General features: G+C 57.2%; 1 protein-coding gene across 3 annotated transcripts; it reads left to right on the forward strand.

Annotated features, from left to right (window-relative positions):
- The first annotated feature begins 1,022 nt into the window (after nucleotides 1-1,022).
- On the forward strand, nucleotides 1,023-23,143 carry EFNA3 (ephrin A3). 3 transcript variants are annotated; one of them, XM_087828292.1, is made up of 5 exons: nucleotides 1,023-1,205; nucleotides 20,717-21,006; nucleotides 21,430-21,495; nucleotides 21,682-21,759; nucleotides 21,986-23,143. In XM_087828292.1, the coding sequence occupies exons 1-5, from the start codon at nucleotides 1,093-1,095 to the stop codon at nucleotides 22,114-22,116; spliced, it is 678 nt and encodes a 225-aa protein (XP_087684418.1). In that variant the 5' UTR covers nucleotides 1,023-1,092; the 3' UTR covers nucleotides 22,117-23,143. The 3 variants fall into 3 exon arrangements, with proteins under 3 accessions (XP_087684418.1, XP_016077140.1, XP_016076829.2); XM_016221343.2 differs by lacking the exon at nucleotides 1,023-1,205 and adding an exon at nucleotides 14,551-14,684; XM_016221654.2 differs by lacking the exons at nucleotides 20,717-21,006; nucleotides 21,430-21,495; nucleotides 21,682-21,759; nucleotides 21,986-23,143 and adding exons at nucleotides 3,120-3,415; nucleotides 3,815-3,883; nucleotides 4,303-4,552.
- Nucleotides 23,144-24,945: the final 1,802 nt, after the last annotated feature.

Raw genomic sequence — 24,945 nt, forward strand, 5'->3', positions numbered from 1 at the left:
TTTGTCCACTCGGGGAAGGCCGCGTTGCTCCTGCTTCGGTTCTTTTGGCCGCCAGGAGACGCTGCGACCTCAAACGAAGACCGGATAGGGAGGACGAGAGTCCCGAACGGGAGGGGCGTGCGTCCCCCGGGTGCTCTCAGCTTATTTCTGCCCAGCTTGGGATGGCTCTCTGCGCAATCCAGTACCAAAGGGAGCTGTACGCCCTTTGCAATCCCCAGTCGTCAAGCCCTCGCCCCCAACGCCTAGGGACGACCATCCGACAAACCTGCCAAGCTGATGAACCTGCCGTCTCCACCCTCTGACTGGTGGCTGGGAAAAGTGGATCTGGCTGCTGTTCTCAGAGCCTCGGAGCCGGGGTGGAGCCGGGCGGCGGCTCCCACGATCCCAAGGCCACGCACCTGCCTCCTCCCCCGCCCCCACCTAAGGGCTCGGGAACAAAGGTGCTTTGTACGAGCCGCAACCACCTCATTAATTCCTCTTCAGGACTGGGGCTGCGTGGGCCCCCAGCCCAGAACGAAGGTGTGGGGCGGAAAGGGACAGGCGCCAACCCCAAGGTGGGCATCAAGCTCACCACTGAAAGCTCGTGGGGTGGGCAATTTGTCCTTCCCCCAGCGCTATCCCTAGACGTGCAAAGAAAATAGGGCGATGCGCTAAGGTGGCTGGACAGGCTTCGAGGGTCCTCGCCCAGGCCTCAATTTACTCCTTCTGGGCAAAGGGCATGTGCTCCTATTTAAATCTTCCAAAACTTCCAGTAACACCCGCCTTGTACTAACGCAGACACCAAAGATACAACCTCCTTTATAACCTTCATGGATAGTGGAAAACTACGTCCCTCCCGCCCCCTCGCAATCCTGCCCATAGGAGCCTGGCTAACCTGGCGCTGGTAACGGGCTCACAGGGGGTTAACAGGAGTTGGCGCTGAGTGGAGAGGCGGAGACGCGCTCCCATTGGTGCAAAGTTATCCAGGGGCGTGGCCTGCGAGTCTCTGCACCCCACCCCCTTTCCCGCACCCCCTCTTCTCCACTCCGTACCTTTCTTGCGGCCACGGCGAAGTGGGCCGGGCCGAACCAGACCAGACTGGACCGCGGGGCGATGCGGCTGCTGCCCCTGCTGCAGACTGTCCTCTGGGCCGCGCTCCTCGGCTCCCCTCTTCAAGGGGGCTCCGGCCTCCGGCACGACTTCTACTGGAACTCCAGTAACCCCAGGTAGCCGGGCCGAACCCAGCCTTCGGCCAGCCGGGCCCGTGCGCTCCAGGGCTGGGTGCGCGCTCCTCCGGCCCTCGATCCGCGCGCAGCGCAGCGCCGCCGGCACCCGGCCGCGCGCCGGGGCTCCTTTGTTTGAGTCGACAGGGGAGGGGGGAGGGGCGAGGCGTGCCCCGGGTCTCCCCCGACCCGCACGTGCTGGGGGACGCGCAGAGGACCCCAGCCCCAAGGACGGTAGGTAGGGTCTTGGAGCCGGACTGAGGGGCCTTGGCCTGTACTCCGAGCCCCGCCCCCTTCGCTTCTCTTCTGGTGACCCCCCCCCAGCTTCCCTCCAGCCTGAGCTGGGGCCGGTGGACTCGAGGGCGAGAAAGGGGGCTTTACTCTTGTGAAAGAGCGTGGGCTACTCTCCTGCTCGCTTGGCCTTCCTCTGGCGCTCACTCGTTCCTGATCTCTCATTTGGCATCTCTGCTTTCATCTGGTTATTATCTTCTAATTCTCTCCAGTCTGGCCCTGCCCTTCCAGCCGAATCACCTTTGGGCAAGTCGTTTGAGCTCCTTATTTCCACCCCCTCCCCAATTACCCCTACCTCTCTTTGCTTTCTCCATCTACTAGAGACAATCTGTGACTCTGGCCATTTACTTACTAACATGTATTAAGAGCATACTGTGGACCCGTGCTAGGGTGCTAGGGATTAGAAGGATGAGCAGACCTAGACTCTGTCCTCCCAGAGCCCAAAGACCCCCTGGGGAGGGCAGGAGGCAAGACAGGTCATTACAATACCAATACCATCGGAGAAGAGCTGTTGTCTCCTAGCCTAGAATTCCTCCCTCGCTGCTCCAGACCAGTGTCTCTGAATCAGTTGGAGGACTTGCTAAAAATTCAGGTTTCTAGAACTCAACTCAGGTTTCTGGTTCATTCACTCAATTCACAAATATTTTTGAGCTCTGTCCTTGTGCAGGACACTTTTCCAGGCACTGAGGATTTGGTGGAAGAAAACATACGAAGGCCTGGCTTATTCTGTTCTAGTAGGTCTGAGCTGAGCCCAGAAATCTGCATTTCTAATCAACACTCCTGATACTGGTGGTCCCTGGGCCACCCATTGAGGGACAGTTGGAGGCCTTTCCTAAGTCAGGCTAGGTTATATGTGTCTGTGTGGTAGGGAGGGGGTGTGGTTCATGCTGTATTTGATGTTGTGGGGGGCAGTCTGTCCCAGTCCTTCCTACCTGTACTGGCTCCCCCAGGTGGCTCCCAAGAGGTGAAGGGAGTCCTGAGGAGGCTGAAGATTGTGTGATATGTGAAGGGGGCTCCCCTCCATGTCTGGTACTTCCTTGCCCTGCCAAAAAAAAGGGGGGAGGCACCCACCATCTACTCCCTCATTGGCATTCTTTTCAGTATTGGATTGAGGTCTACAGGGCAGTCTCCCTCTCTGTGCATCTTTTAAGGAGGATACTGCTCCCACTCTCCAACTCTGCATCTGTGACTGCCCTATGGGCCCAGATCTCTACCCCTTGCCTCTGCTCCAGCTCCTTCACAGCAGCCATCCACCTAACATTTTATCAAGCACAGGTGCTGTGCCAAGCCCTGGTTGGGCAGTGGGGCTAGAGAGATAGGTGGCAGCTCCAACACAAAAGGCAGGGTGTGGTGAGAAGCCTTCTCACATGTGAGGCATGTGGTTATGAGTATTGCAGCCTCTTAACCTCTCTGAACCTGTGAATCTGTCGCCTCATCTATTTCTTGCACTCTCTTTGTCTCTCAAGAGTTGTCAGTCTGGACAACTCAAGCCTTGCTGAGCTGTTCCCTCTCCAGAGGGCAGGAGAGAGGCTGGCAGAGACCCTTGGAAAGGGGTATTTCTGACCCTGTGCCCCAAGTGTGCCCTGCCACGGCTCCCTCAGCTCACGCCTACCTTGTGCCCTGCAGGCTGCTTCGAGGAGACGCTGTGGTGGAGCTGGGCCTCAACGACTACCTAGACATCTTCTGCCCACATTATGAGGGCCCAGGGCCCCCTGAGGGCCCTGAGACTTTCGCTTTGTACATGGTGGACTGGTCAGGCTATGAGGCCTGCCAGGCACAGGGGCCTGGTGCCTTCAAGCGCTGGGAGTGCTCCCTGCCCTTCGCTCCCTTTGGTCCTGTTAAATTCTCAGAGAAGATTCAGCGCTTCACACCCTTCTCCCTTGGCTTCGAGTTTTTGCCTGGAGAGACCTACTACTACATCTGTGAGTGAGGAAGGGGACACTGGCTGCCTCTTGGGGGAGGTGGGGAGAGGAATGGGGGTGCCTGGCTTTGCCACCAGTCCAGGCAGAGAGCCTAAGGGAAGAATGGAACTGGGAATGAAGACCATACCTGGAAGGGGGGAGGGGCTGTGGTCAGGGAGGGGGGCTGGAGGGGCCCCGAGTCCAGGACTGAGGAGGGGGCATCTAGACTGAGTCTATAGAGAGGAGGGGGAAGAAGAGCTAGGAAAGGGGATGAGGAGTGGCCGTGGATGGGGACTGGCACCTGGATGGAGCCCAAAAGAAAGGAAAGCTTTCCAGGGAACTGAAGAGAAGAGAAGCTGGGAGGGTCTGAAACAGGGTCTGCAAAACAGCCTGTGCTAACTTTTTCCTCCCACCAACCAGCGGTGCCCACTCCCGGGAGTCCTGGCCAGTGTTTGAGGCTCCAGGTGTCTGTCTGCTGCAAGGAGAGCAGTAAGTGGGTTGGGGCACGGGGAGCAACCCTTCTGGCTAGGGTCCCTCTTGGGAATGAGGGAAGGTGTGGGGAGAACCTGGGAGCATCAGACTTAGAGGGGTTCAGGCAGGGCTGTAAACTCTGGCCTCTTCTCCCCCCTGAGCCTGTGGGAGCTTCCACTGCAGCCTGTGTGCTGGGCCAACAGAATGACATCTCCAGGGGCAAGGCCTTGGAAAGCTTTAGCTGAACTGGTGGTCTGTATTGGCAATTTGGGGGAGATTTGGAAGGTGGGGTTTAGAGAGGACAAGATGCAGGTTATGGGAAGGGAGTGGCTGATTTGAGAGACCCTGGAGGACAGGATGGGAGTGAACAGCTAATGGGGAGAGCAAAGCAGCCTGCTGGAATGGAGGACACATTGGTGCTCCCCTCCCCCTCACAGAGTCTGAGTCAGCTCATCCTGTTGGGAGCCCTGGAGAGAGTGGCACATCGGGGTGGCAAGGTGGGGGCGCTCCCAGCCCCCTCTGTCTCTTGCTGCTGCTGCTGCTCCCAATTCTTCGTCTCCTTCGAGTTCTCTGAGCCAAGCGGACCCTTCCTGCCACCCCAGGAGCCAGAGCCCTCCAAAGACTCCCTGGAGGAGGAGCCCCTGCCACCTGAGCTGGGAGTGCCAAGCCAGACAGGATGGAGCAGTGATGAGGAAAGTCAGAGGGTCTGAGGTGACCCTTGCAGGTGCTGGCCCCTCATCCCAGGCTGAAAAGGAAACTACAGGGGAGCTGCAGACAACCCTGGGCATCTGGAACCAAGGCAACATAACACAGGGTATCCAACAGCTGCTTTGATGGCCTTAACCCATCTCCCAGGAAGACTGGAATTTGGTGGAATTGAATCCTTGAGCCTGCTGGGGGCCAAGACTGAAGAGCTGGGGCAGGTGGATTGAAGGACCAGGGCAAGGAAGCAGCCCAGGCCTGCCATCTGTGCCCAGTGCCCTGTGGGCCTCTTCCCTAGGGCAGTACCTTTCCCTTCCAGGGGGTCACTCGTCTTCTGTGAAGACAGACTTGCCATAAGGCTGAATTTCATACCAATTTGTATTTTTATAAGTGTCTGGACCAAACCCTCAATAAACTACCCATCTTTTTTGTTGCTCTCCTCAACCTACTGCCCTCTGGCTCCTTCCTTGACACAAGGACTCCCTTTGGCCTCTGCTCTCAGCTTGGCTTGGCCTGACCTCCATGCCAGCTGTGCCCAGGCCATCCATGCCAGGGCTCAGTAGGCACCTCTCTGGGCAGTGTGGAGTGGGTGCCAGCAGCAGCTGTGGAGCTTGGCACTCTCTCCCACCTCCCTAGCTGGTTTCCTGTGCTGAGGAGGGGGAGATGCTCCTGACAGCCCACCTACTTGGGGCACTGCCCAAACTGTGGTAGCACCAGGCAGGGGTACTATGAAGACAGCACCTTTGGGTTTCAGGACGCTTGGATCCCTGAGAGCTGAGCGTCTCTCTCCCTCCCAAGGGCAGTCTGGGCGGTGCCTGGCCTAGAACTGGGAAGGTGGGGTCAGATCAAAGCTTCCTTCCCCAGCGGCCTCTTTGTTCTTAGCTTTTATAAGGAGGGAGGAGGTGGGCTAAGGAGGGAGGGCCCCCTTCGCTCTCAGCCCCACACCGTCTCTCCCACCTCCTACAAGGCTATGATCCCCCCAAACCCAACCGGGGAACTCTTTCTGAATGATGTCCTGGGTGAAGCCAGGGGAAAGGGTGCCCCTTCCCCCGAAGCTGTGCTCTGCCGCCCCTGTGCCCCACAGCCTCCACAGGCATAGTGCCCGCCCGCCTGGCGCGGAGCCCGCGATCAATAGGTGGATGTTGTGCTCATTAGCTCCGCGGCTGCGGCAGCGAGAGGCAGAGTGTGAACATGGGGGTGGGGGGTGGGGGGTGGGGGTGGGGATGCTGGGGGGCCCGGAGACTGACAGGTCGAAACGCTGGGGATTGCGAACCCCTCCCCCACCCCCTTGAGTGCCTAGGTCGGACCCCGGTCCCCCTCGGTTAATTCCATTGCTCCGGCTGAGGCCTGGGGTGGAGGGCGGCGGCGCGGGCGGAGCGGACCCGGGTCGACCCCTCCCCCCATTTGCGGCCACTTTCAGAAAATGCCACGTCTGTAGGTGCGCGTGCAGCGCAGGCGTGTGTCAGGGTCCTCACCCCAAACGATCGTGGAGGGGCTGGAGTGCGGAGGACGTGGAATCTGAGCTGAAGGCTCAGTCTTTTTGGTCCTGGGTTCGAGTTCCATCTCCACTGTCATCCAGAACTTACGTCGCCATGGACTCCGACTACTGCTACCTCCACCCCTATCCAATGAACCCACAGGCGGGGCAGGCCGGGGGCGACTGGATAGTAGCCCCTGCCCTGCACTGAGAACTGGGGGGGGGGGGGGTCTCACTCTGCTTCCGACTGTCCCAGACGCCCGCTCTTGGCCCACCAAGCCTGATAAGAACGGCTCGAGAAAGAGACTTGTGCCCAGCGGGCTGTGCCCGCGCTCCTGCGCGCCCTCCTCTCAGCCGCACACTTGACACAGACACACGCCCTCGCCCGCCGCCCGGCTCCCCGCAGGTGCGAGGGCGGACACCTCCGCGGCTGCGCGCTTGGGGGGTGGAGTCGCCAACTCAGGCCAGCGGGCCGCAGGCCTCCAGCGCAGCCAGCCCTCCCGACGCTCACTTTCCGCTCAGCCGGGGCCCTGATTCACTCCCGGGCAGGTCCCCGTGGAAAACGAGAGCTAAGTCTGCTCCAGGGGCCCAGACCGGCTGAAGGCTCTGGAACAGGGCCCTACCTACCCATGAGAAGTCCTCCAGGCGTGTTCCGGGGCGCGGTTCCAAGAGGCTTGGGCAGCTCTGCAAGTTTTGGGGCGTCACCGATCTCCCCTAAACTCAGCGGCGCTAGACGGCCGAGGGAGAGGCCCTCAATTTGCTGGGCCTGCCCTAGTCTCTCCCAAACAGAAGCGAAAACTCCACTCATCTTTGCCTCACTCTCCCCGTCCGGAGAGCCTGAGAGCCAGAGTCTCTGCAACCGGATCCTGCTCCACACTTTCCAGGGTTGCAATTCTCCCTCTTTCCCTAGAGTCTAAACCCTGAAGTTTTGGTCTTTTTGTGACCATTCTTTTTCTTCTCTTTTATTAATTCCTTCCTTCCTTTCCTTACTCATTCATTCGGCAAATTGTGAGCTCCCAGCACGCCCTGCTTTCAGTCGGCCACGAGGGCTGTGGTCGTCGGGGGATCCCCAGCCGTGACGCAGCTGGAGAGGGCCACCATGGCTTCCAAATGACCAATAAAATTCGGGGACCTGGGGCATGAAGTCATCAGCGATGACGCCCATTGGTTCAGGCCTGGACGTGGGCGGGTCCCCATAGCAACCGACGGCGCGTCCGAGCGCAACCTGGAGAGTGGTTGGTAATCGAGTTCCAGTAGCAGCTTGGGTGGTGCTTGGGTTGGGGCGGGGAGGCTGGGGTGGAGCTCAGCTTCCCCAATCCTGCAGCCCTCGCCCAACCAAACTCTTACCTTCCTTGAGCTCCTTTTTCTCACTGAAAGTAATGGTCAGTGCCACTTAAGCCAGGAAGGTGAGGAGGGGGTACTGGCAACAGCGTTGGGGTCCTGGGTGCAGAGCTGCTGCCACCGGGGATGTTAATTTGGAGATCCTCGTGTTCATCTGCATATCGTCTGCATCTCATTTGCATTCTCTGCATTTAAGGTCAAATTGGTCAGACATCTCCAAGTCAGGAGCCCCGTGGCTGTATATCCCTGTCGCTATCTGTATCCCAAATCTATCCCTTAGTGTAATCCCTCAGTTGTCCAGTTCCTTACCCCACCCCTCTTCCCAGCCTCCAGCAAAGTGGGAGGGGCACCGCCCAGCTAAAGGAGAAAGGACAAGAAGTCTGACTCCCCCTCTGAATGTTTGGTGACAGATGGGGAGCACTGGTCTGTACTGCCTAGAGACTAAATTGGCAAAACAAATGGTGGGAGGAGGTGCCCCCGGCTGGGTTGAGGATCTCCAGGGCCAAATCATGCACACACCTGGCAGGGTGCTGGAACGGGGGATGCCTGCTTCCAGCCAGGGGCAGGCCTGCCCACCGGTCTGGTGCCAGGGCAGCTTCCTTCCTCCAATTAAACCCTAATGAGGTGTCATTAACCCTTGCCTTGCCTGCCAGCCCTCAGGCAGACCTCAAATTCGTGGTCTCACACTGAGTGCAGGGGAGAAAGAAGGGGCCTTAGAGGAAGCTGAGAGGCAGTAAGATCAGGGGACTAAGAGACAAGAAGGTGGGGACAAGAAAAAAGAGAAGGTGGGGCCAGGGGCATGCGTAGCACACACTTGGTATCCTCTGTGTGCTTCTGAGGGGTTGGGGGGTCCCACTGTCTGGACACATTTATTCTTCTGTTCACCAATTCAACAATTATTTATTAAGCACCTCACCTACTCCTACTAACTAAATATCAAGCTGCATGCTAGATGCTGGGGATAACACTTGCATAAGACAAGATTTCTTCCCTTAGGAAATCTTCAGATTACTTGAGAAGACAAACTGGCCAACAAATAATTATAATGCCAAGTGCAAATCTATTGTAGAGCTATGTACAAAGTGCTATGATAACACAGGGAAATGGGCTGTCAGAGAAGGCTTGGGTTTTGAAGGGCAAAGTTTATGGTAGGGAGGGGACTTGTGTTTGACTCAGTGTGGGTCCGTGCTTAGCTGTGTTTTCAGGACTGCTGGTGCCTGCCCTCTCAGAGCTGTATGTTTTGCATCTGCGTATACATGTGTGAGTGTGTCTATGTGTTGTCTGGATCTCTCTGTGTCTGGAATCCCTTCTCCTGAACACACGCTGTGGTTTTATTACAGATCAATGTTTGCTGTGAAGCTCTTGCGAAGATTAGCCCGAACCTGCCCAGCCCAGGGGAGGGGAAGTGGAGAACCAATGTTGGCTCTTTGGGAAGGAGTGGGCAGGCACCATCTTCACTTCTGGGGGCCTAGACCCTTGGCTCTCCAAGTGGCAGAAGACTGGCCAGTCGAGGCAATGGGCTGAGCCCCAGGCTATGGTAGGGTGTGCCTAGGTCATAGTCCCTCTGCCCCTGGCTCCCCAGAGAAGCCATGGGGGTTACAGCCACCACTCCCCACTAAGATGTCAGGCCCCCCTCCCCCAGCCTGTTTTGTCTTCTGAGGAGCAGGCCAGCTCAGACCTGTCTGCTGTTTTCTCCCAAAGGGAACGGATCCTTTCCAGGGGATGTGAGAGAGCTAGGAATGCTGGGGCCTACTGGGAGGCCCCAGGTCCTCCACCCTGGCCCTCTCTGGCTCTCTTCAGCCTGGATTCTCCCCACCCACTCTGGGGTACCATTTCTCTGGGTTTTGCCCAGACATAGCCATCTTTGCCAGGGAAGCCCTCGGCTGCTATAGGCGGAGGAGGGGGGTGCTAGAGCTCTGGCAGTGAGAATAGGCAGGGATGAGGGGTGAGAGGAAGGGCAAGGAGTCGTGATAGTCTCTATAGTCAGAGGCCTCTACCCCAATTCCTTCTGTCTCCTTGCAGCCACTTGCTAGAAAGCTATATTTTTGGCGGCAGGAGAGAGAAGAGAGTCTGTATCAAGGGAGAATTTCAGAGGTTAAGGACAGGCTCTGAGGTCTGAGGAAAAGGTCAAGGACCCCCTTTCCACACTGTCGAGGATGGGACTTGATTTTTGGCTGTAATTTCCCTTCTCCCTGATTCTATCTAATCTTTTCCCACCCATCCCTTCTCCCCAAGCCCTAGGCCACATCTCCCACTATGATGGCTATTTCAGAAGCGTGGAGATGGGGGAGAACAAATGGAAAACAAGAGTCTGGGGCTAGTCTAGGTGGGTGGACATCAAGAGATAACCTCGTCATAATAATGACAAGGAGGCCTCCATTAATCAGACACTCCGTAGGTCCTAAACACTGTGCTAAGTGCTTCCCAGACATGAATCTTAATCCCCACAACAACCAACTCCTCCAGGTAGAGTATGATTAGGCCCCACTTTACAGTCTCAGAGGAGTGAAGTGACTAGCACAGCCAGTGAGTGGTAGAACTGGAATTCGACCCCAAGCTCATCCTGTTAACTGCTAAGCCAGACTGCCTCCCTTTCGGCTTTTCTTTAAGCATACTCGGAGGAGTCACACACACCTCCAGTGTAACACCCCAGAGATGCCTCCCCGGTTCAGGCTTCTCAGCTTGCCAGGCTCATTAGAGGGATCAGGGCATGACTAGGATAAGAAGTTATTACACCCCAACCCCACCTACCAAGCCCTGCGCCCTCATTTCCTGTGTCCTGGACCACACATCTGGGCACTGTGTTTCCTACTGTCAGTCCCATGTGCAGTTCCATGTCAGCTCATGGACGTTAGAGTACTGCGCAGCCGTGCGGACACACACACATAGAAGTCCGAAGACCCATGCATTGTCCTCCTTGTTAGCACCCAGGTCTCCATGTTAGGACCACACCAACCACCTGCCTGCACTGGGTCACACACATGGGCCCTGTGCTAAGTGCTGAACCTGTGAATATTTTATGTCTGGGGCTGGTGGCTGCTTCTCCCACTCACACATATATCTGATCCTCCATTTCACAGGCTCTTTTTTATTTTTTTAATTATTTTTATTTATTTATTTGTTTTTGCTAATCCTCACCTGAGGATATTTTCCATTGATTTTTAGAGAGAGTGTAAGGGAGGGAGGGAGGGGGAGAGAGAGAGAAACACAGATGTGAGAGAGACACATTGATTGGTTGCCTCCCACAAGACGCCATACCACCAAGGGCAGGGAACACACCTGCAACCCAGGTATGTGCCCTTGACCAGAAATCAAACCCACAACCCCTCGGTGTACAGCAGGCCAACACTCTAACCACTGAGCAACACTGACCAGGGCTCCTTGTTTATTTTTTTAATGAATTATTTACTCACAGTCCACCTTCCCTCTTGGCCGCCCCCTCCCCCAGGCCCTAGCCTCCATGATTTATTGAACACAGCTCAGCTCCCTGATTGCTGCCTGATATCCTGGGAACAGTCTTGGGCCACTCAGGCTGTGTGGCCCAAGACTGTTCCCTCTGCCCCTGATCTGTTCAACTCCCTAATTCCTTGGCCTCAGGGGTAGAGGGGTGAGGCACCAAGCTCAGAGAGCTCTCAGGAGTCTGAGCTCACTCCCTCCTGGAGAGAACATGGCAGCCAGCAGTGTACAGGAAAGCCTGGGGGTCAGAAATGAAGGCAAAGCCTGCAGGAGAGAAGAAAGAGGCCTGAGACCCTAGAGAGAAAGAACCAGCTCATGGCAAGAAGCCCTGGCTCAGCAGAGGCCCTCACCCTTAGACACCAGTATTTCAGACTATAGCTAGTGACCCATTAGGGGCAATGAAATCAAGAAATCAATTTTATGGATCTCAATCAGTCTTATATTTTATTTTTTTTAATCAATTTTTTTTGTTATTGATTTTAGAGAGAGGGAAAAGGAAAGGGAAAGAGAGAGACATTAATTGGCTGTCTCCTGCACACCCCCTACTGGAGTTCCAGCCCAAAACCCAGGCAACCTGGGCATGTGCCCTGACCGGGAGTCGAACCAGTGACTTTTCAGTGCATGGACGATGCTCAAACAACTGAGCCATACCAGCCAGGACCACATTTTAAAACAATTTTAGCCCTAGCCAGTTTTTCTCAGTGGTTAGAGCCATTGGCTCGCCCTAGGACTGAAGGTCTCAGGTTCAGTTCCGGTCAAGGTCACGTACCTTATTTGTAGGCTTGATCCCCGGCCCTGGCCAGGGTGAATGCAGGAGGCAACCAATCTATGCCTCTCTCTCACATCAATGTTTTTCTCTCTCTCTTTCTTCCTTCCACTCTCTCTGAAAAGCAATGGAAAAAATATCCTTGGCTGAGGATTAAAAAAAAAAAATTAAAGAACAGAACAGAAGAAAAATATCAGAGAGTTTCCTCTGCAGTAAAGGTAAGTATTATTTCATAAAAAGTATTGTTCCAGTCCTTTGTGAATGTGCATGTTTGTGTGTGTTTACTGTATTGCAAATGCAAAATACACATCTCACTGTTGATGAATCACAATCAGGAAAAATTTGAGTCATAATTGTAAACAGAGGCCTAGACCCCATTGACAGAAGCCTGGATCCTTCCATGACCCAGATGCCACAGAAAGAGGCCTGCATCAGGTCAGGTCCCAGGCATGTAGACAGTGGCCCAGATCTTATACACAGGGAACCAATCCCTAGGGAAGCCCAGACCCCATGAGTAGAGGCTATAGACAGGCCTAGGCATTATAGCTGGAAGTACATGCCCTATAGTCGGAATTGACACATACAGCTGTGCAGTTTGTGCATGGCACAAGAAGCAACCTCAGGGGTGAGTCCAGGCTGACATTAGTCCAAGCTCCCTCACTAAGATGGGGGACACATAGGGCCACCTTCTGCTGAAGGAAGTGGCACCTTTGTTTTTGCACATAGGCACCATTTGCCAAGAGATGCACTCTAAGGACTGGGTCTGCATAGAGGGGTGTTTTTTCTAATTCACACAAAAGAACAAGTCAGCAGCCAGCAGCTGATTTGGATAGAGGCCCAAATAGGCAAAGCACCAGAGCCTATAGATAGAGGCCTAGGTCCTACAGAGAGTATCCAAACCCAGAGTCTTAGACTCCATAGAGAGAGCTGCTTAAATCCTATCAAGAGGGCTCCAGATTCTAGAGAAAAGGGCTCAGTTATTATTGGAGGGTGGGTGTGGGGGTGCTGGTTTCTAAAGAGAAGGATCTGGGCCCTATAGAAAAGGGCCCACATCCATAAGTGGGATCCAGACCCTACAAACAGGGATTTAAAGCTTCTAAACTCAAATCTAAAATCCTAAACCAGCAAGCTCCCACTCCCTGTGAATATGGGTAGCCTCTCTGCCAACTGTGAGCCCCACAGAGAGCAGCCTCCCATGCAGAATAGGGAGTGTGGGTGGCAGGGAAGGGGCTGGGATCTGTGGCACCTGGAGCAGTCAGGTTAGCATCATTTGGGTGAAACAAATCTCCCTGGGGATGTGGAGTCTTGGGAGAGGGAGAGCTGTTTGCAAAGTCCCCCTTCCCACCCCAAGGGGCCTAATTTATTTTCTGGGTCCTGAGAAGGGAGAAGAGGTCTCCTGGGGTGGAGAGGAGCTGAGGGAGGGCAGAGCCTGCTCTTGCCTGGCAGCAGCTAGACACGGAGCCTGCTCTGGATGACACTGCCCTTCCCCCAGACCCAGCACCAGAGGTGGACTTGTGATCAGGATTTCTGTCCTGCCAAGGATAAGTAGATGAAGGGTGCCTGTATGTTCTCTCTCCTGCAATAAAGAAGAAAAGAACATTATGCCTGTTCCCCTGGGCACAGGTGTTTGGCTTGAGTTCTGAGAACCTGGTCTGAGACCTGATTCTCCTGGTCACTCAGTCTGAGCCTCTCCAAAAGAGAAGAGATGAGGGGTGAACATCCCCTAGGTCTGGATTCTAGACCCTTTTGCTCAACTTCTACTTCCTAGGAAAAGAAAGGAGAGGAGAGCACAGAGCTATGTGTGTGTCAGAGGGTGTATGTAGGTGTGTATATGAATAGTGTGTGTGCATGTGTCTGGGTGTGTGCTCCTTTGTCTCTGTATCTAAGTGCCTGTGTTTCTACAGATCTCTAGCTGTCCAATATTACCTTTACCTGTGTGTGTGTGTACATGGGTGCGCAAGAGGTATCTATGTGTCTATATGTTGGTGTCAGCCTCTGGGTGTCTGCTTTTTCTCCCGAATGTGTGTGCGTAACGTCTGTGCTTGGGTGTCACTGTAGGACATGACTGTGGTGAGAGCTGGAATACAGGGTGCTCTGCCCTCTGCCCTCTTGTCAATGTTGATGAGAGTAAGAGTGAGGACGCCACTGGGTGCACTTGGAGGGGGCCCTGCTAGAGTGTGAGGAATCTTTTGTACATGTCCCAGGAAAGCCTGGTTTGCTCTAGCTGACTCTCTCCTGGGTCCCTCCTCCACCTTGGGCCCTGGACTGCCAAAGGCCCTTCCAGCACCCAGTACTGACATTCTTAGGGGCTGAGCTCTTCCACCCTACCCCCAAGAAAAATAAGCCTCATGCTCAGGTGGGGGCTTCAGGTCAACATCTGTCAGGACTTGATGCCAGGGCTTTTCCACACCCTCCAGAACTCCCCTCCCCCGCGACTCTTCATTCACATGGGAAAAGGGAGCAGAGAGCCAGACCATTCAAAAAGGAGGGGGGTCTAGCTCTACTGATTAAGAGGTCCTGGACCCCCAGCTTCTTTTCAAGTCTCCACCCCATCCCAGAAATAAATGTGCTTACTCGAGATGGAGATCCCTGTCTTGGCCTCCCTAATCCTCTTGGGAACTCCAGACTGGGGAGCAGAAAGCCTAAGACCGACGGTAGCAAATTAAACCTTGGGGGAGAGGCGAGGAGCGCGCGGGTTGTTCCAGAGAGTGTAGCACGGTTCCAACCTCCCACGCGCCGCGCGCTCCAGGCCCGGACGGGGCGGGGCCTAGCAGGAGCGCGCCAAGGGCGGGGCTTCGGGAGCGCGCCCCGGAGGGCGGAGGGAAGGGCTGGGGGCGTGGCCTAAGGCTCCAGGGCGGTCGGCCGCGGCAGCAGGGAGCTGGGAAGCAAGAAGCCCGGAGCGCGGGGCTCAGTTGGGGGGCGGCGGCGGCGGCGGCTCGGGGGATGGCGGCGGCTCCGCTGCTGCTGCTGCTGCTGTTGCTGCTCGTGCCGGTGCCGCTGCTGCCGCTGCTGGCCCAGGGTCCCGGGGGGGCGCTGGGAAACCGGCATACGGTGTACTGGAACAGCTCCAACCAGCAGTGAGTCGGGGGGCCCAGGGAGCTCGTGCGTCCCGCATCAGTGAAGGGGAAGCTTGTGGGCCCGGGAAGTCCTGGGGGAACCTGAGGTGGGAGTCCTGGGGGCGCACAGCTGGGTGCTGGGAGGCGAGGGAGAGGGGCACACACTCCATGGGCGTCTGTGAAACTCGGGGGTGGGGGATGTCTGAAAGAGGCTGTTGAGGTATAGTAAGGAGGGCTTGGGCCGTTCAGAGGAGGCTGCTCAGGGACCCCCACCCACATTGGCTTTTCTCCACACCCGCCGCTGGAATAGCACACCCCATCCCACACTCCCTTTGGCTGGGCTGGGGTTTGGGAGTACCAGCGTGCTGGGGGTAGGCCGTCTGTTCTTGGTGGGGGGCAGGGATGACCTGTTTTCAGTGGTGAAGGTTTCAAGGGGTTCTGTCTCGGACTCCTGCTTTTAAAAGTGGGGTCCAGAGCTAAGGAGGGAGTCCATCTGAGCACCTCCTCAGAACGAAGGTGAAGGGGTTGCCCTGGTTGTGTGGATAAGCCTGGCTGGGTGAGCTGGGGCTGGGTCGCAGTCAGGGGGGCACAGGGGGTGCTGCTTGCTGAGGATGGGGACCTGGGGTAGTGGTGAAAAGGAAGCAGGGAGATGTCGGTTTGTCACACGCGCGCGCGCACACACGGGCTGGGGACGGCGTGTGGCTCTAAGTGTGTGCGGGCGTGCGCGGCTGTCAGTGTGCGTGTTTGTCTGAGTGTTTGATTTGTGTGTCTGCGTCGGCGATCGTCTGAGGGTGGGAGCAGGCGACAGGTCGGGGAGGGGGCTGCGGTCGCTGCCCGCGTGGCCGGCCCCGTCTGGGCTCCGGTGGCTGTCGGCGCCGCCGCGGTCTGGGCGGGTGTCAGGGCCGCCCTGTGGTTTCCCGGGTGTGTGGCGCGGCGGCTGGGTGCCGGCTGCGGGGCCAGGTTCTCATTCGGCTCAGTCTCTGCTGCCCTTGTCTTCCCCTCCCGGCCGAGCCGCTGTGTGGATCACCCCGGCCGTCTCCGTGTGTGTCTGTGTGTCGCGGGGGGGGATCCCTGGGGACGCGGGGGGTCACTGTCACACCTGCCCAGGCGGCTGCGGCGGCACTGCCTCTGGCTCCCCACCCCGGGAGGCGACTCGGGAGCAATGGCGAGGCCCCAGGGGAGGGTGCCGGGAGGGCCGGGCGGCTGCGACCCCCAACCTCCCGGGGGAGGGGCTGCCGCTCGCCTTTCAGCTCTTTGTTGTTTGGGGCTCCGCGCCTCCCCCTCTCTCCCTCCTCGCGCCCGGAGTGTCAGACTGGGGGTGGGGATGAGCCAACGACGCCCCCCTCTTGCTTCCCATGGAAACCTCTGGGTGGGGATGCGGCCCCTCCCCCTCGGAGTGGAACTCGGAGAACTCTGGGGGTGCTAGGGGCCTATTCCCCAGCTCTATCTAGCTTGTCCCCCTCCCCCAGACTCACACGTCCGCCCCCTGCCCCTCTAGAGTCTGGCGGAGAGTGAAGAGCTTCAGGTGAGGGGCCCGGGTTCCCCACCACCCTCGGGCATCCCCGGTTCTTAGCGGAAGCCGGATCCGGAGGGGTGCGGGTATGGTCGGGGGGAGGGGAAAGGTGAGGGTGGGGGGTGTTGTTGATCAGGTTCCCCTCCCCCGCATACACCTGGGCGCAGGTGAAAGCCGGGGAAGGGATGGGGGGCCGGGGTTCCGGTAGCCTCCTTTCTGTCTTTCCCTCTCCCCGCAGGTCTGGACCGGCAGAGGTGGGAGGGGGTGCGCACCGGGCCGGGAGGACGCCGCCGCCCCCGCCTCGAATCCTCGGCCTTTGTTGCCGCTGCGCCCGGGCTCCCCGGCTCCCTCACTGCGGCAGCCGCGGCCCCATAAATCGTGAGAGCGACGTGCTCCGTAGCCGGGAGTGGAGAGGGCCAGGGAGCTGGGGGCGGGGCCGCGCCGAGCCACCGGCTCCCGCGCCCCTTCCCCAGTCACGTGAGCCGGCTGCTGGCTCCCACCCCCAGTCGCGCGCAGAGGGTCTCTGCCCCTTGGGGTCACGTGGAGAGGGTCTTGCGACCCCTCCTCCTGGGGGTCACGTGGGAGGGCTCCTGTGGGACACGTGCGGCCGCCTTTGACAGACCGGGGGGCCGTGCCCTCCACCAGGTCGCGATCTCGCCCCCTGCCCCTACTCAGCCCGTCCGTTTGATCCCCTGGAATTGGGGAGACCTGTTCCCAATCCAGCCCAGAAACTGGGGCTGGGAGGACTAGCTTGGAGAGAGCCTGAGAGAGCGGGGTCTAGGAGTCCCCCGAGCCGGGAACTGAACTGGGGGAGGGCAAACGGCCGGTGGCCGAGTCTGTGCGCCCGGCCGGAGCCCCGTTCTCTCCAGTGCTGAGCAGGTGTGTTGGTGTCCGCCCCTACTCAGGAGGCTTCAGGAACGTCTTTTTGTAGCTATCTTCTCCCTTCCTGTCTCTTTATCTCTCCCTTCCTGTCTCTTTCACTCATACATTCATTAACAAATATTTACTGAGGCTCTACTACGTCCACGTTGGTCTCTCTCCGTTTTCTCCCTGCCCCGGCCTGTGCCTGTGCCCTCTCCTTGCCGCTGGTAACCTTCTTATCTCGACGTCTCTGTCTCTGCCGCGTGTGGGCCCCTCTGGACCAGCCTCTGTCTCTGCCTTCCTCTAAGTCTTTCGGTTTTCACTCTCTTCCCCCTTTCTCTTGGTTTCTGGGTCCCTCTCTTTCCCCGTGCCTCACTCCCTTTCCCGGATTTCTCGGTGGATCCGGTCCCTGCTCATCTCGCCTCTTGGTGTGCGTCTCGCTCCCACTCGGTTTCTGTGTCTCGCTTTCGGCGGGGCTCTCGCGCTTCTCCGCCGCTGCAGATCAATAAACCTTCGCCGCCACCGCCGCTGTCGCAGGGAGGAGGGGCAGGGATGTGTGGCGCGCGCGATTTCTCTCCCACCCGACGCCGGCCCCGTGAAGCTCCCGGCCGACCCCGCGGGGCGGAGTGGGGAGGCCCAGCGAGCCAGAGGGGTGCTGGGGTGTCAGCAGGCACCCGCCACCCTGCGAACGTCCCCGCCACCCACCCACCCGAGCCAGGCGCGCAGACCCCACGCTGTGCACACGTGGTCTGGCCTCGCCTGCAGGAGCGAGCTGCACGCGGCCGCGGGAGCGCGCGCTGGAGGGGAAGGGAGCCGGGTGCCGTGTCCACATCCCTCCTCCACTTCCTTAGCTCTGCATTCCCGCGTCTAGGGGTGGGGGCAGGGATTTAACAAGATCAGGGCCCCTTGAGGACCTTTCCCCTACTCCCTGACCGTTTAGATACCCCATGTGACTGCTCCTAATTGCCCGAGGGTGCGGGGAGGTTCGCTTGCTCCCGCTCTCCCGCGGCTCACACGCCGGGGTCCAGCAGACGGGACAGTGAACGAGTGGAAGAGAGGGGTCGTAAAGTGCACTGGAGGCGGTGAGAGCCAGGAGAGACGACATAACGGGGTGAGGGGCCACCCCCTCCAGGTGGGGTGAGTCGACACTCGCCTTTCTTTGAGAGAAGTGGGAGGCTAATGGGGGATGGTGTGAGGAGGAATAGAGAAGTGTTTGAAGTGGCAGGTACCACCCAGTCCCCAGATCTCAGCTTATCCCACCCCCTGCCGGGGGTGGGTACAGCCCTGGAGGAGGGGTTAGCTGGGAGCTTAGCTGGCCTAGTGTCACCTCCTTTTTCACCGTCAAGACAGGAAGGATGACAGATTTAAAGAAAGCACCCAAGCCAAGCAGACACTCAGGTCTCCCAGCAGTGTGGCTGGGGATTCCTGGTACCCAGCCCTTCTGACCCAGCCCTTCTGACCCCAGTCTGACAGATTCCAGCTGGGCACAGCCATTCCACAAGCAGGTCATTTTCTTCCACGTGCCCAGCTTTGGGGGCATTTCAGGGGCTGTTCCTGCCACCCAACCCTGGGGATAGGTAACAGATGGCTTCTCTATTTGTGGTTACCAAACAACCTTTCTATAAGGCTAGTCCCCACCCCGTTGGGGAAACTGAGGTACCTAATAGGAATAGCTCTGGCTTTGGCTTACTCCCTGCTGGTATGAGATGTGTTGTAAGGAGAGCTGGAAAGCCACACACACACACACACACACACACCCTGGAAAGGGCCACTTCAGAGGGATGGGCACCTGGGTGAGGCTCAAGGACAGAGGCCTCAGTGTGGCTATACAGCTGTTCCAGACCTGGCCCCCTACCACTAGTGCCTCCTCCTCAAAGCCTGTGGAGGAGGAACAGTAGACTCTGGGGTTGGAGACAGAGAGGCAAACCTGGGGTGGCAGCTGGGAGCCAGGCCTGGTCTAACCCGTTTTCCTGCTCCCAGTGCCCCAGGCCAGTACTCCTGCCCACCAGAGTGCCAGGGCCAGGGAGTGGCCTGAGTGACCCATCACTCCCGTGGGAACCGAGTGGGGCTAGTAGCATTCTTGATGACTCAAAGAAGCTGTGCCCATTCTTACTGGGGTGGCCAAGCGCACCATTGCTCACCTATCTGCCTTACTGCCAGGCTTGGAAGCGGATGTGTTGGGGAAAGGGTGGCACAGACAAGACCAAGGAAAGTGAGGAGGGATCCTCAAAGCCCTTCTCCATGCAGAGACCCCCAAACTCCTTTCCCTAATAGATCTAATTACTGTTTGTGGAACTGGGAGGTGCCTGGCAACCTGGGGAGCCAGTCCCACCCCTCAGGGAGTTCTCAGGGACCCCAGCGGCTTGACATTTGCCGACTATCCCATGCCTTCCTGTGTCCACCGCTCTCCCTCTCGCTGCCAAGATGTGTGCATTCCTGCCGTAAGGAAATGAGGGGAAACTCCTGCCTCGTTCTCTGAATTTCTTTCTCCATTCGGGTGTTTCTCCCATGCCCACACCACTGAGTACCACCACCAACAGTGTTAAGCCAGCGCTCTGATGATGACTAATGGGGCAGGTGGGGATTACAAGGGACCCAGCACCTGCTTCTCTGCCCCATGGGAGGCTTGGGGAAGTAAGGGGAACAGCCATCTTGTCTGACCACTGTGCCCACTGCTCTGCCTAGCATCTTTAAGGTGCAGTGGTGCCCAAGTTGAGGAGGGAGATGTATAGATACAAAAGTTTTGGCTGGGTGGTATCATGCCACATGGAGCCTTGATATTGAGTCCCTTAGCTCCCTGATATGTTGTGTCACATTGGGGACCTCATTGCCCATGGCCTCAGGGTGGAGGTCAGTGGGACTCAAGGTACAGAGACCAGTGATACTGTAGGGAACGCATGTACCAGTGTGTGTGTGTGTGTGTGTGTGTGTGTGTGTGTGTGTGTGTGTGTGTGAAAGCAGGGAGAGAGCTTGAGATTGCCGAGGTCAACCAATACAGGCATGCAAGTTCAGCACACATACAACAGAGCACTTCTATGTGTCTGCTGCCTATGAGTGGGTGGTGGACATATTTATGTTTGCGCCCTAGAACTATGCATGTATATGCATGAAGCCTCCATACATGCTTGTGTGAGGGCAGGTCCTATCCGACTGGCCTTGGCGTTGGGCTGGCAGCCGCAGGGAAGCATGCGGGGAGAGGCGATGAAGGGTGCTTATCTATCCGAAGGGATTCCTCCCCCTTTCACTCTTCCCTTCCCCGCCTCTACCCGCCCTGCCCCCCTCCCGCCGGGCTGGTGAATCTTGGGGGATGGACTGAGGAAATCCGGGCCTGGGTCTGGGAATCGCAGGGGCCTGCGCCGTTTCTGTGGTAACGAAAACCAGCGTTCGCTGCTTCCCTCCACCTTTCTCTCCGCCTCTTTTCCTCGGGGGCCGGCCGGGCTTCCCTGCGCCTTTCCTGCCCTCTGGTGGCCACTAGTGGGACAGAACAAGGAACGGGCCAGAAGTCTAGCGCGGGGACCGGCGGCGCTAGGGTACTGGGGACGCGCAGGGACTGAGGAGAGAGGATGCTCGGAAGAGCCGGGAAGCTCGAGGACCCCGGGGAAGGTGTGCGGGGCAGTGAGGCGGAGAGCGGGTTGGCGTGGGAGCTTCTTCTCTCTGACCCGCTGCCGGTCCCCCGCAGCCTGCGGCGAGAGGGCTACACCGTGCAGGTGAACGTGAACGACTACCTGGACATTTACTGCCCGCACTACAACAGCTCGGGGCCGGGCGGCGGGGCGGAGCAGTACGTGCTGTACATGGTGAGCCGAGCCGGCTACCGCGCCTGCAACGCCAGCCAGGGCTTCAAGCGCTGGGAGTGCAACCGGCCGCACGCGTCCCACAGCCCCATCAAGTTCTCGGAAAAGTTCCAGCGCTACAGCGCCTTCTCCCTGGGCTACGAGTTCCACGCCGGCCACGAGTACTACTACATCTGTGAGTGACAGCCAGGGCACGGGTCCGCAGGGCCGGGGCGGGCCAGCGCTGTCACCAGGTCCCTTCGCTAGGAGCGGTACCCCGATGCGGGGCGTGGGGACCGGGGACCTTGGGATTTCAGTTCACACAGGGTCGTAAGGCTGAGAGGTGTTTGAGGACGGCGTTATGTTTGGGTCGCAGTCACTTTCTGTGACGAACATCCCGGGGTCGGTCCTTAGGGGTCGGAGTTTCTCGAGTCTAGGAACCAAGGGGCTCCTGGGGCGGACAGCTGAGCCCCGTGAACAGTGTCCAGAGGGCCCGGGAGCTACTGAGGGGGGACTGCCTGGGAGAGACAGCGGGGTGGAGGTGTGAGAAGGAGAGTTTCCGAGCGAGGGCGCAGGGTGCGAACCGAGAGGAAGCCACTCAGGCCCGTCTCCTCCGCAGCCACGCCCACCCACAACCTGCACTGGAAGTGTCTGAGGATGAAGGTGTTCGTCTGCTGCGCCTCCAGTGAGTAGAGTCGGCTCCCAGCCGCGACCCCATCCTCAGCTCCCCTGCTTTGGGGCTCCCCTGGCTCCCTGGGGGTGAGGGCGGAGGGCACAGGAGAGGGGAAATTGCTCCCCAGCTGTAGCAGGGGGAGGGGATCCTGGCCCTGACTCTCCCCTCCTCTTTCCCCACCCGCACCCTACCCCGCAGCATCGCATTCCGGGGAGAAGCCGGTCCCCACTCTCCCCCAGTTCACCATGGGCCCCAATGTGAAGATCAACGTGCTGGGTGAGTTCGCAGCGCCCTCTGGTGGCCACTGCTGGAACCGCAGTTCCCTCCCCGGTGCCTGCTCACCTCGCATGACTCCCCCCGGGACGCCGATCCCTCCTACCACCGTGGGTGGTCACGGCCCGGGCTCCCCTGCTGCTGCTGCTGCTGCTGCCGCCGCCGCCGCGTGCCCCAGCCCCGGCGCGTAGCCCAGCCCTCATCAGTCTGTCTCTTCATCTATCCACAGAAGACTTTGAGGGAGAGAACCCCCAGGTGCCCAAGCTTGAGAAGAGCATCAGCGGGACCAGTCCCAAGCGGGAACACCTGCCCCTGGCCGTGGGCATCGCCTTCTTCCTTATGATACTCTGGGCCTCCTAGCTCTGCTCCCTCCCTTGATGGGGGAGAGATGGGGCGGGGCGGGGGGACCCCCCAGAATAGGGAGACTTTGGCCTCTCCAAAGGAAGCCTAGCCCAGCGGCCTAGACCCCTCATCCAATGGCTGAAAGTGGGGTCTGCACCATACATCTGTGCCCGTCCCTTCTGCCCTCTCCCTTCACGTAGGTCACTGTAGTGGACCAGGCACAGGGACAGCCACAGGTCCCAGTGGCCTATGGCTTGGGTAATGTTTGGTACCAAACTGGGGGACCACAAAAGGCAGTGCTCAGGACTCCCTGACCCCTGGTACCTTTCTCTGACCCCTGGTACCTTTCTCTGACCCCTGGTGCCCTCCCCTTTTGTCCTTCCAGAGAGACAAATATGCCCCAAAGAGAGCAAGCTGAAGCGTGGGAGACACCCCATCCCTCTCTTCCAGGGGCAGAACACAGGGAGGGGACTAGATGGGCAAGGGGGTGGCATCACCCGCTGCCCCCTTGCCCTGTTTACAGCAATAAGCATGTCCTCCTCCCCCCACTCCCACTCCCAGGACTGTGGTTTGGATTGAATCCAAGTTTACAAGTAGACACCCCTGGGGGGGAGTGAGCAGTGGAAAAGGGTGACAAGGGGTGGGCATTGGGGTGCCAGGCAGGCATGTACAGACTCTATATCTCTATATATAATGTACAGACAGACAGAGTCCCTCCCCCTCCTTAACCCCCTGACCTTCCTTGACTTCCCCTCCCAACTCAGACCCCTTGCCCACCAGGCTAGGCCCCCCCTACAGGGGGAGCCCCTGGCCCCTCTTTTGTCTTCTGTGAAGACAAGACCTATGCAACGCACAGACACTTTTGGAGACCGTGAGACAACAATGCCCTTCCCCTCCAGCCCTGAGCCAGGACCCAGCTCCCAGGACCTTACCCTGTCCATCCTCTGTGGTCCCCACCCATCCTCCTGGGCCTTTTTCAAGTGCTTTGGCTGTGACTTTCATACTCTGCTCTTAGTCTAAAAAAATAAACTGGAGATAAAAATAACAGTGTGTGTGATTTCCAGGGGCCATGAGCCTTCTGTACACTAGTTAGACACCTCCCAAGGTCACAGGGCCTTTTGAGGAGAGGGTATTCTAGAGCCAAAGGGACAACTAAACATCTTGTTCTATAACTTGTCTACCTTAAGGAGGCAGCTCTGTGTGGAGGGAGCAACAAGGGCTTCCAAGCTGGGCCTGGATGACTGGGCAACTTTTCTAAGCCTCAAGTATTTCATCAGAAAATCTGGGTTATAGCCCTGGCTGGGTAGCTCGGTTAGAGCATGGTCCTGTTACACCAAGGTTTTGGGTTCAATCCCGGTCAGGGTACATACAAGAATCAACAAATGAATGCATAAATAAGTGGAGCAACAAATCTATGTCTCTTTCTCTTTCCCTTCTTCCCTCTCTCTCAAAAAATCAATTTTAAGAAAAGAAACTCTGGGTTATAGTACACCTCTCTCAGAGTTAGTGCCAGGGCTAACTAACAGGAGTATAAGGCTCAATTAATGATGGATTTCTCCTTTTCTTTCCACTCCAGATTGTGAATCTATATGTGAAAAAAATCTATCTATCTATCTTTATTTTTACTCACCTGTAACTGAAATTTAACAGTCTCGTATGTACTTGAGCAACAAGCCACAATAGTTAACAGTGCCTGTGACTTCATAACCAACAGAAATCACAGGTGTTTTCAGACTGCATTATAGTTTTTCGAGATATCTCAAAATAGTGTTTACTCTCAACACGACTTTGAAAGGACCATAGTTATTAGATCTTCCTTGTTTTTATCATGTTAATAAAAAGCATATAAATTACTATGCCAAAAAAGTAAATGTTTTGATAACTCTGTTTCAATATAATTGGTTTCCTTTGTAATTTTATTTCTTTAAAACATTATGGCTAAAGGGCTGAGAGTTTGCTGGTGCTGGGGCCGCACACACTATAGCACCCTGCATCATCAGGTGAGTGAGAGGACAGAAGGGAAAGGGGGAAGAAACCCAAAGCTGCTTCTGAGGAGCTGTAGCCCTGTTCAGGCTGCGTGAGGTCAGGGTTGTACAGGTGGGCACTGAGTGGAGTGTGCTAATAGGGACCAACATCTACCAAGCCTTTGCTTGCCCAGTTGGCCCAAGGAGGGGGTGCCTTTGCCTCATTGCCAAGCTGTGCACCTTTAGGACTCCATCTCAACCAGGCCCTCTAATTGGCACTGTGTGAGCAAGCTGGGTCCTGCCCCTCCTGTGTGCCCGTGGCTCTTGCCAGCAACATTGTGGGAGTCCCTGGGCAGCATGAACTGTCTTCCCCCGCTCTGTACTCATGGGAAATGAAATTTCAGCTGTACCCTGGAGGTTGAGTAGGTTTCCTACTGGCAGAGCAGGGAGTGGGGGCAGGAGGACAGGTGGGGAAGGAACCAGGGACAGCCAGTGCACCAGTCTGAGGCTCCCTACCCTGAGACAAGACTGCAAAGGTAGGCTTAATCATCCAATCGATTGTGGAGTCAGTCTATATTATTGAGCACCTGCCAAGTGCCAGGCTCTACCCTGGGTACTGGGGATACAAAGACGACTGTTTCTATCCTCAAATAAGCTCATAATTTAGCATGTGTTGATAGGCGAAGAGGAATTAGTAACACACACATATATGACAATATAACCAGGGGTTACATGGTTAAATGCCAGGAAGCTGTGGGAACATGAGGAAAAAGCACAGTCTCACCTGAGGGCATAGGGTGGAGACTGCCAGGAGGAGGAGGTACACATAGCTGGAGCCCTACAGGGCAGGATTTTGAGGGCCTTGGAGGCTGAGGAGTGTGGG

This window comes from Miniopterus natalensis, chromosome 19 (assembly GCF_054644295.1).
Source record: "Miniopterus natalensis isolate mMinNat1 chromosome 19, mMinNat1.hap1, whole genome shotgun sequence".
Lineage (NCBI taxonomy): Eukaryota > Metazoa > Chordata > Mammalia > Chiroptera > Miniopteridae > Miniopterus > Miniopterus natalensis.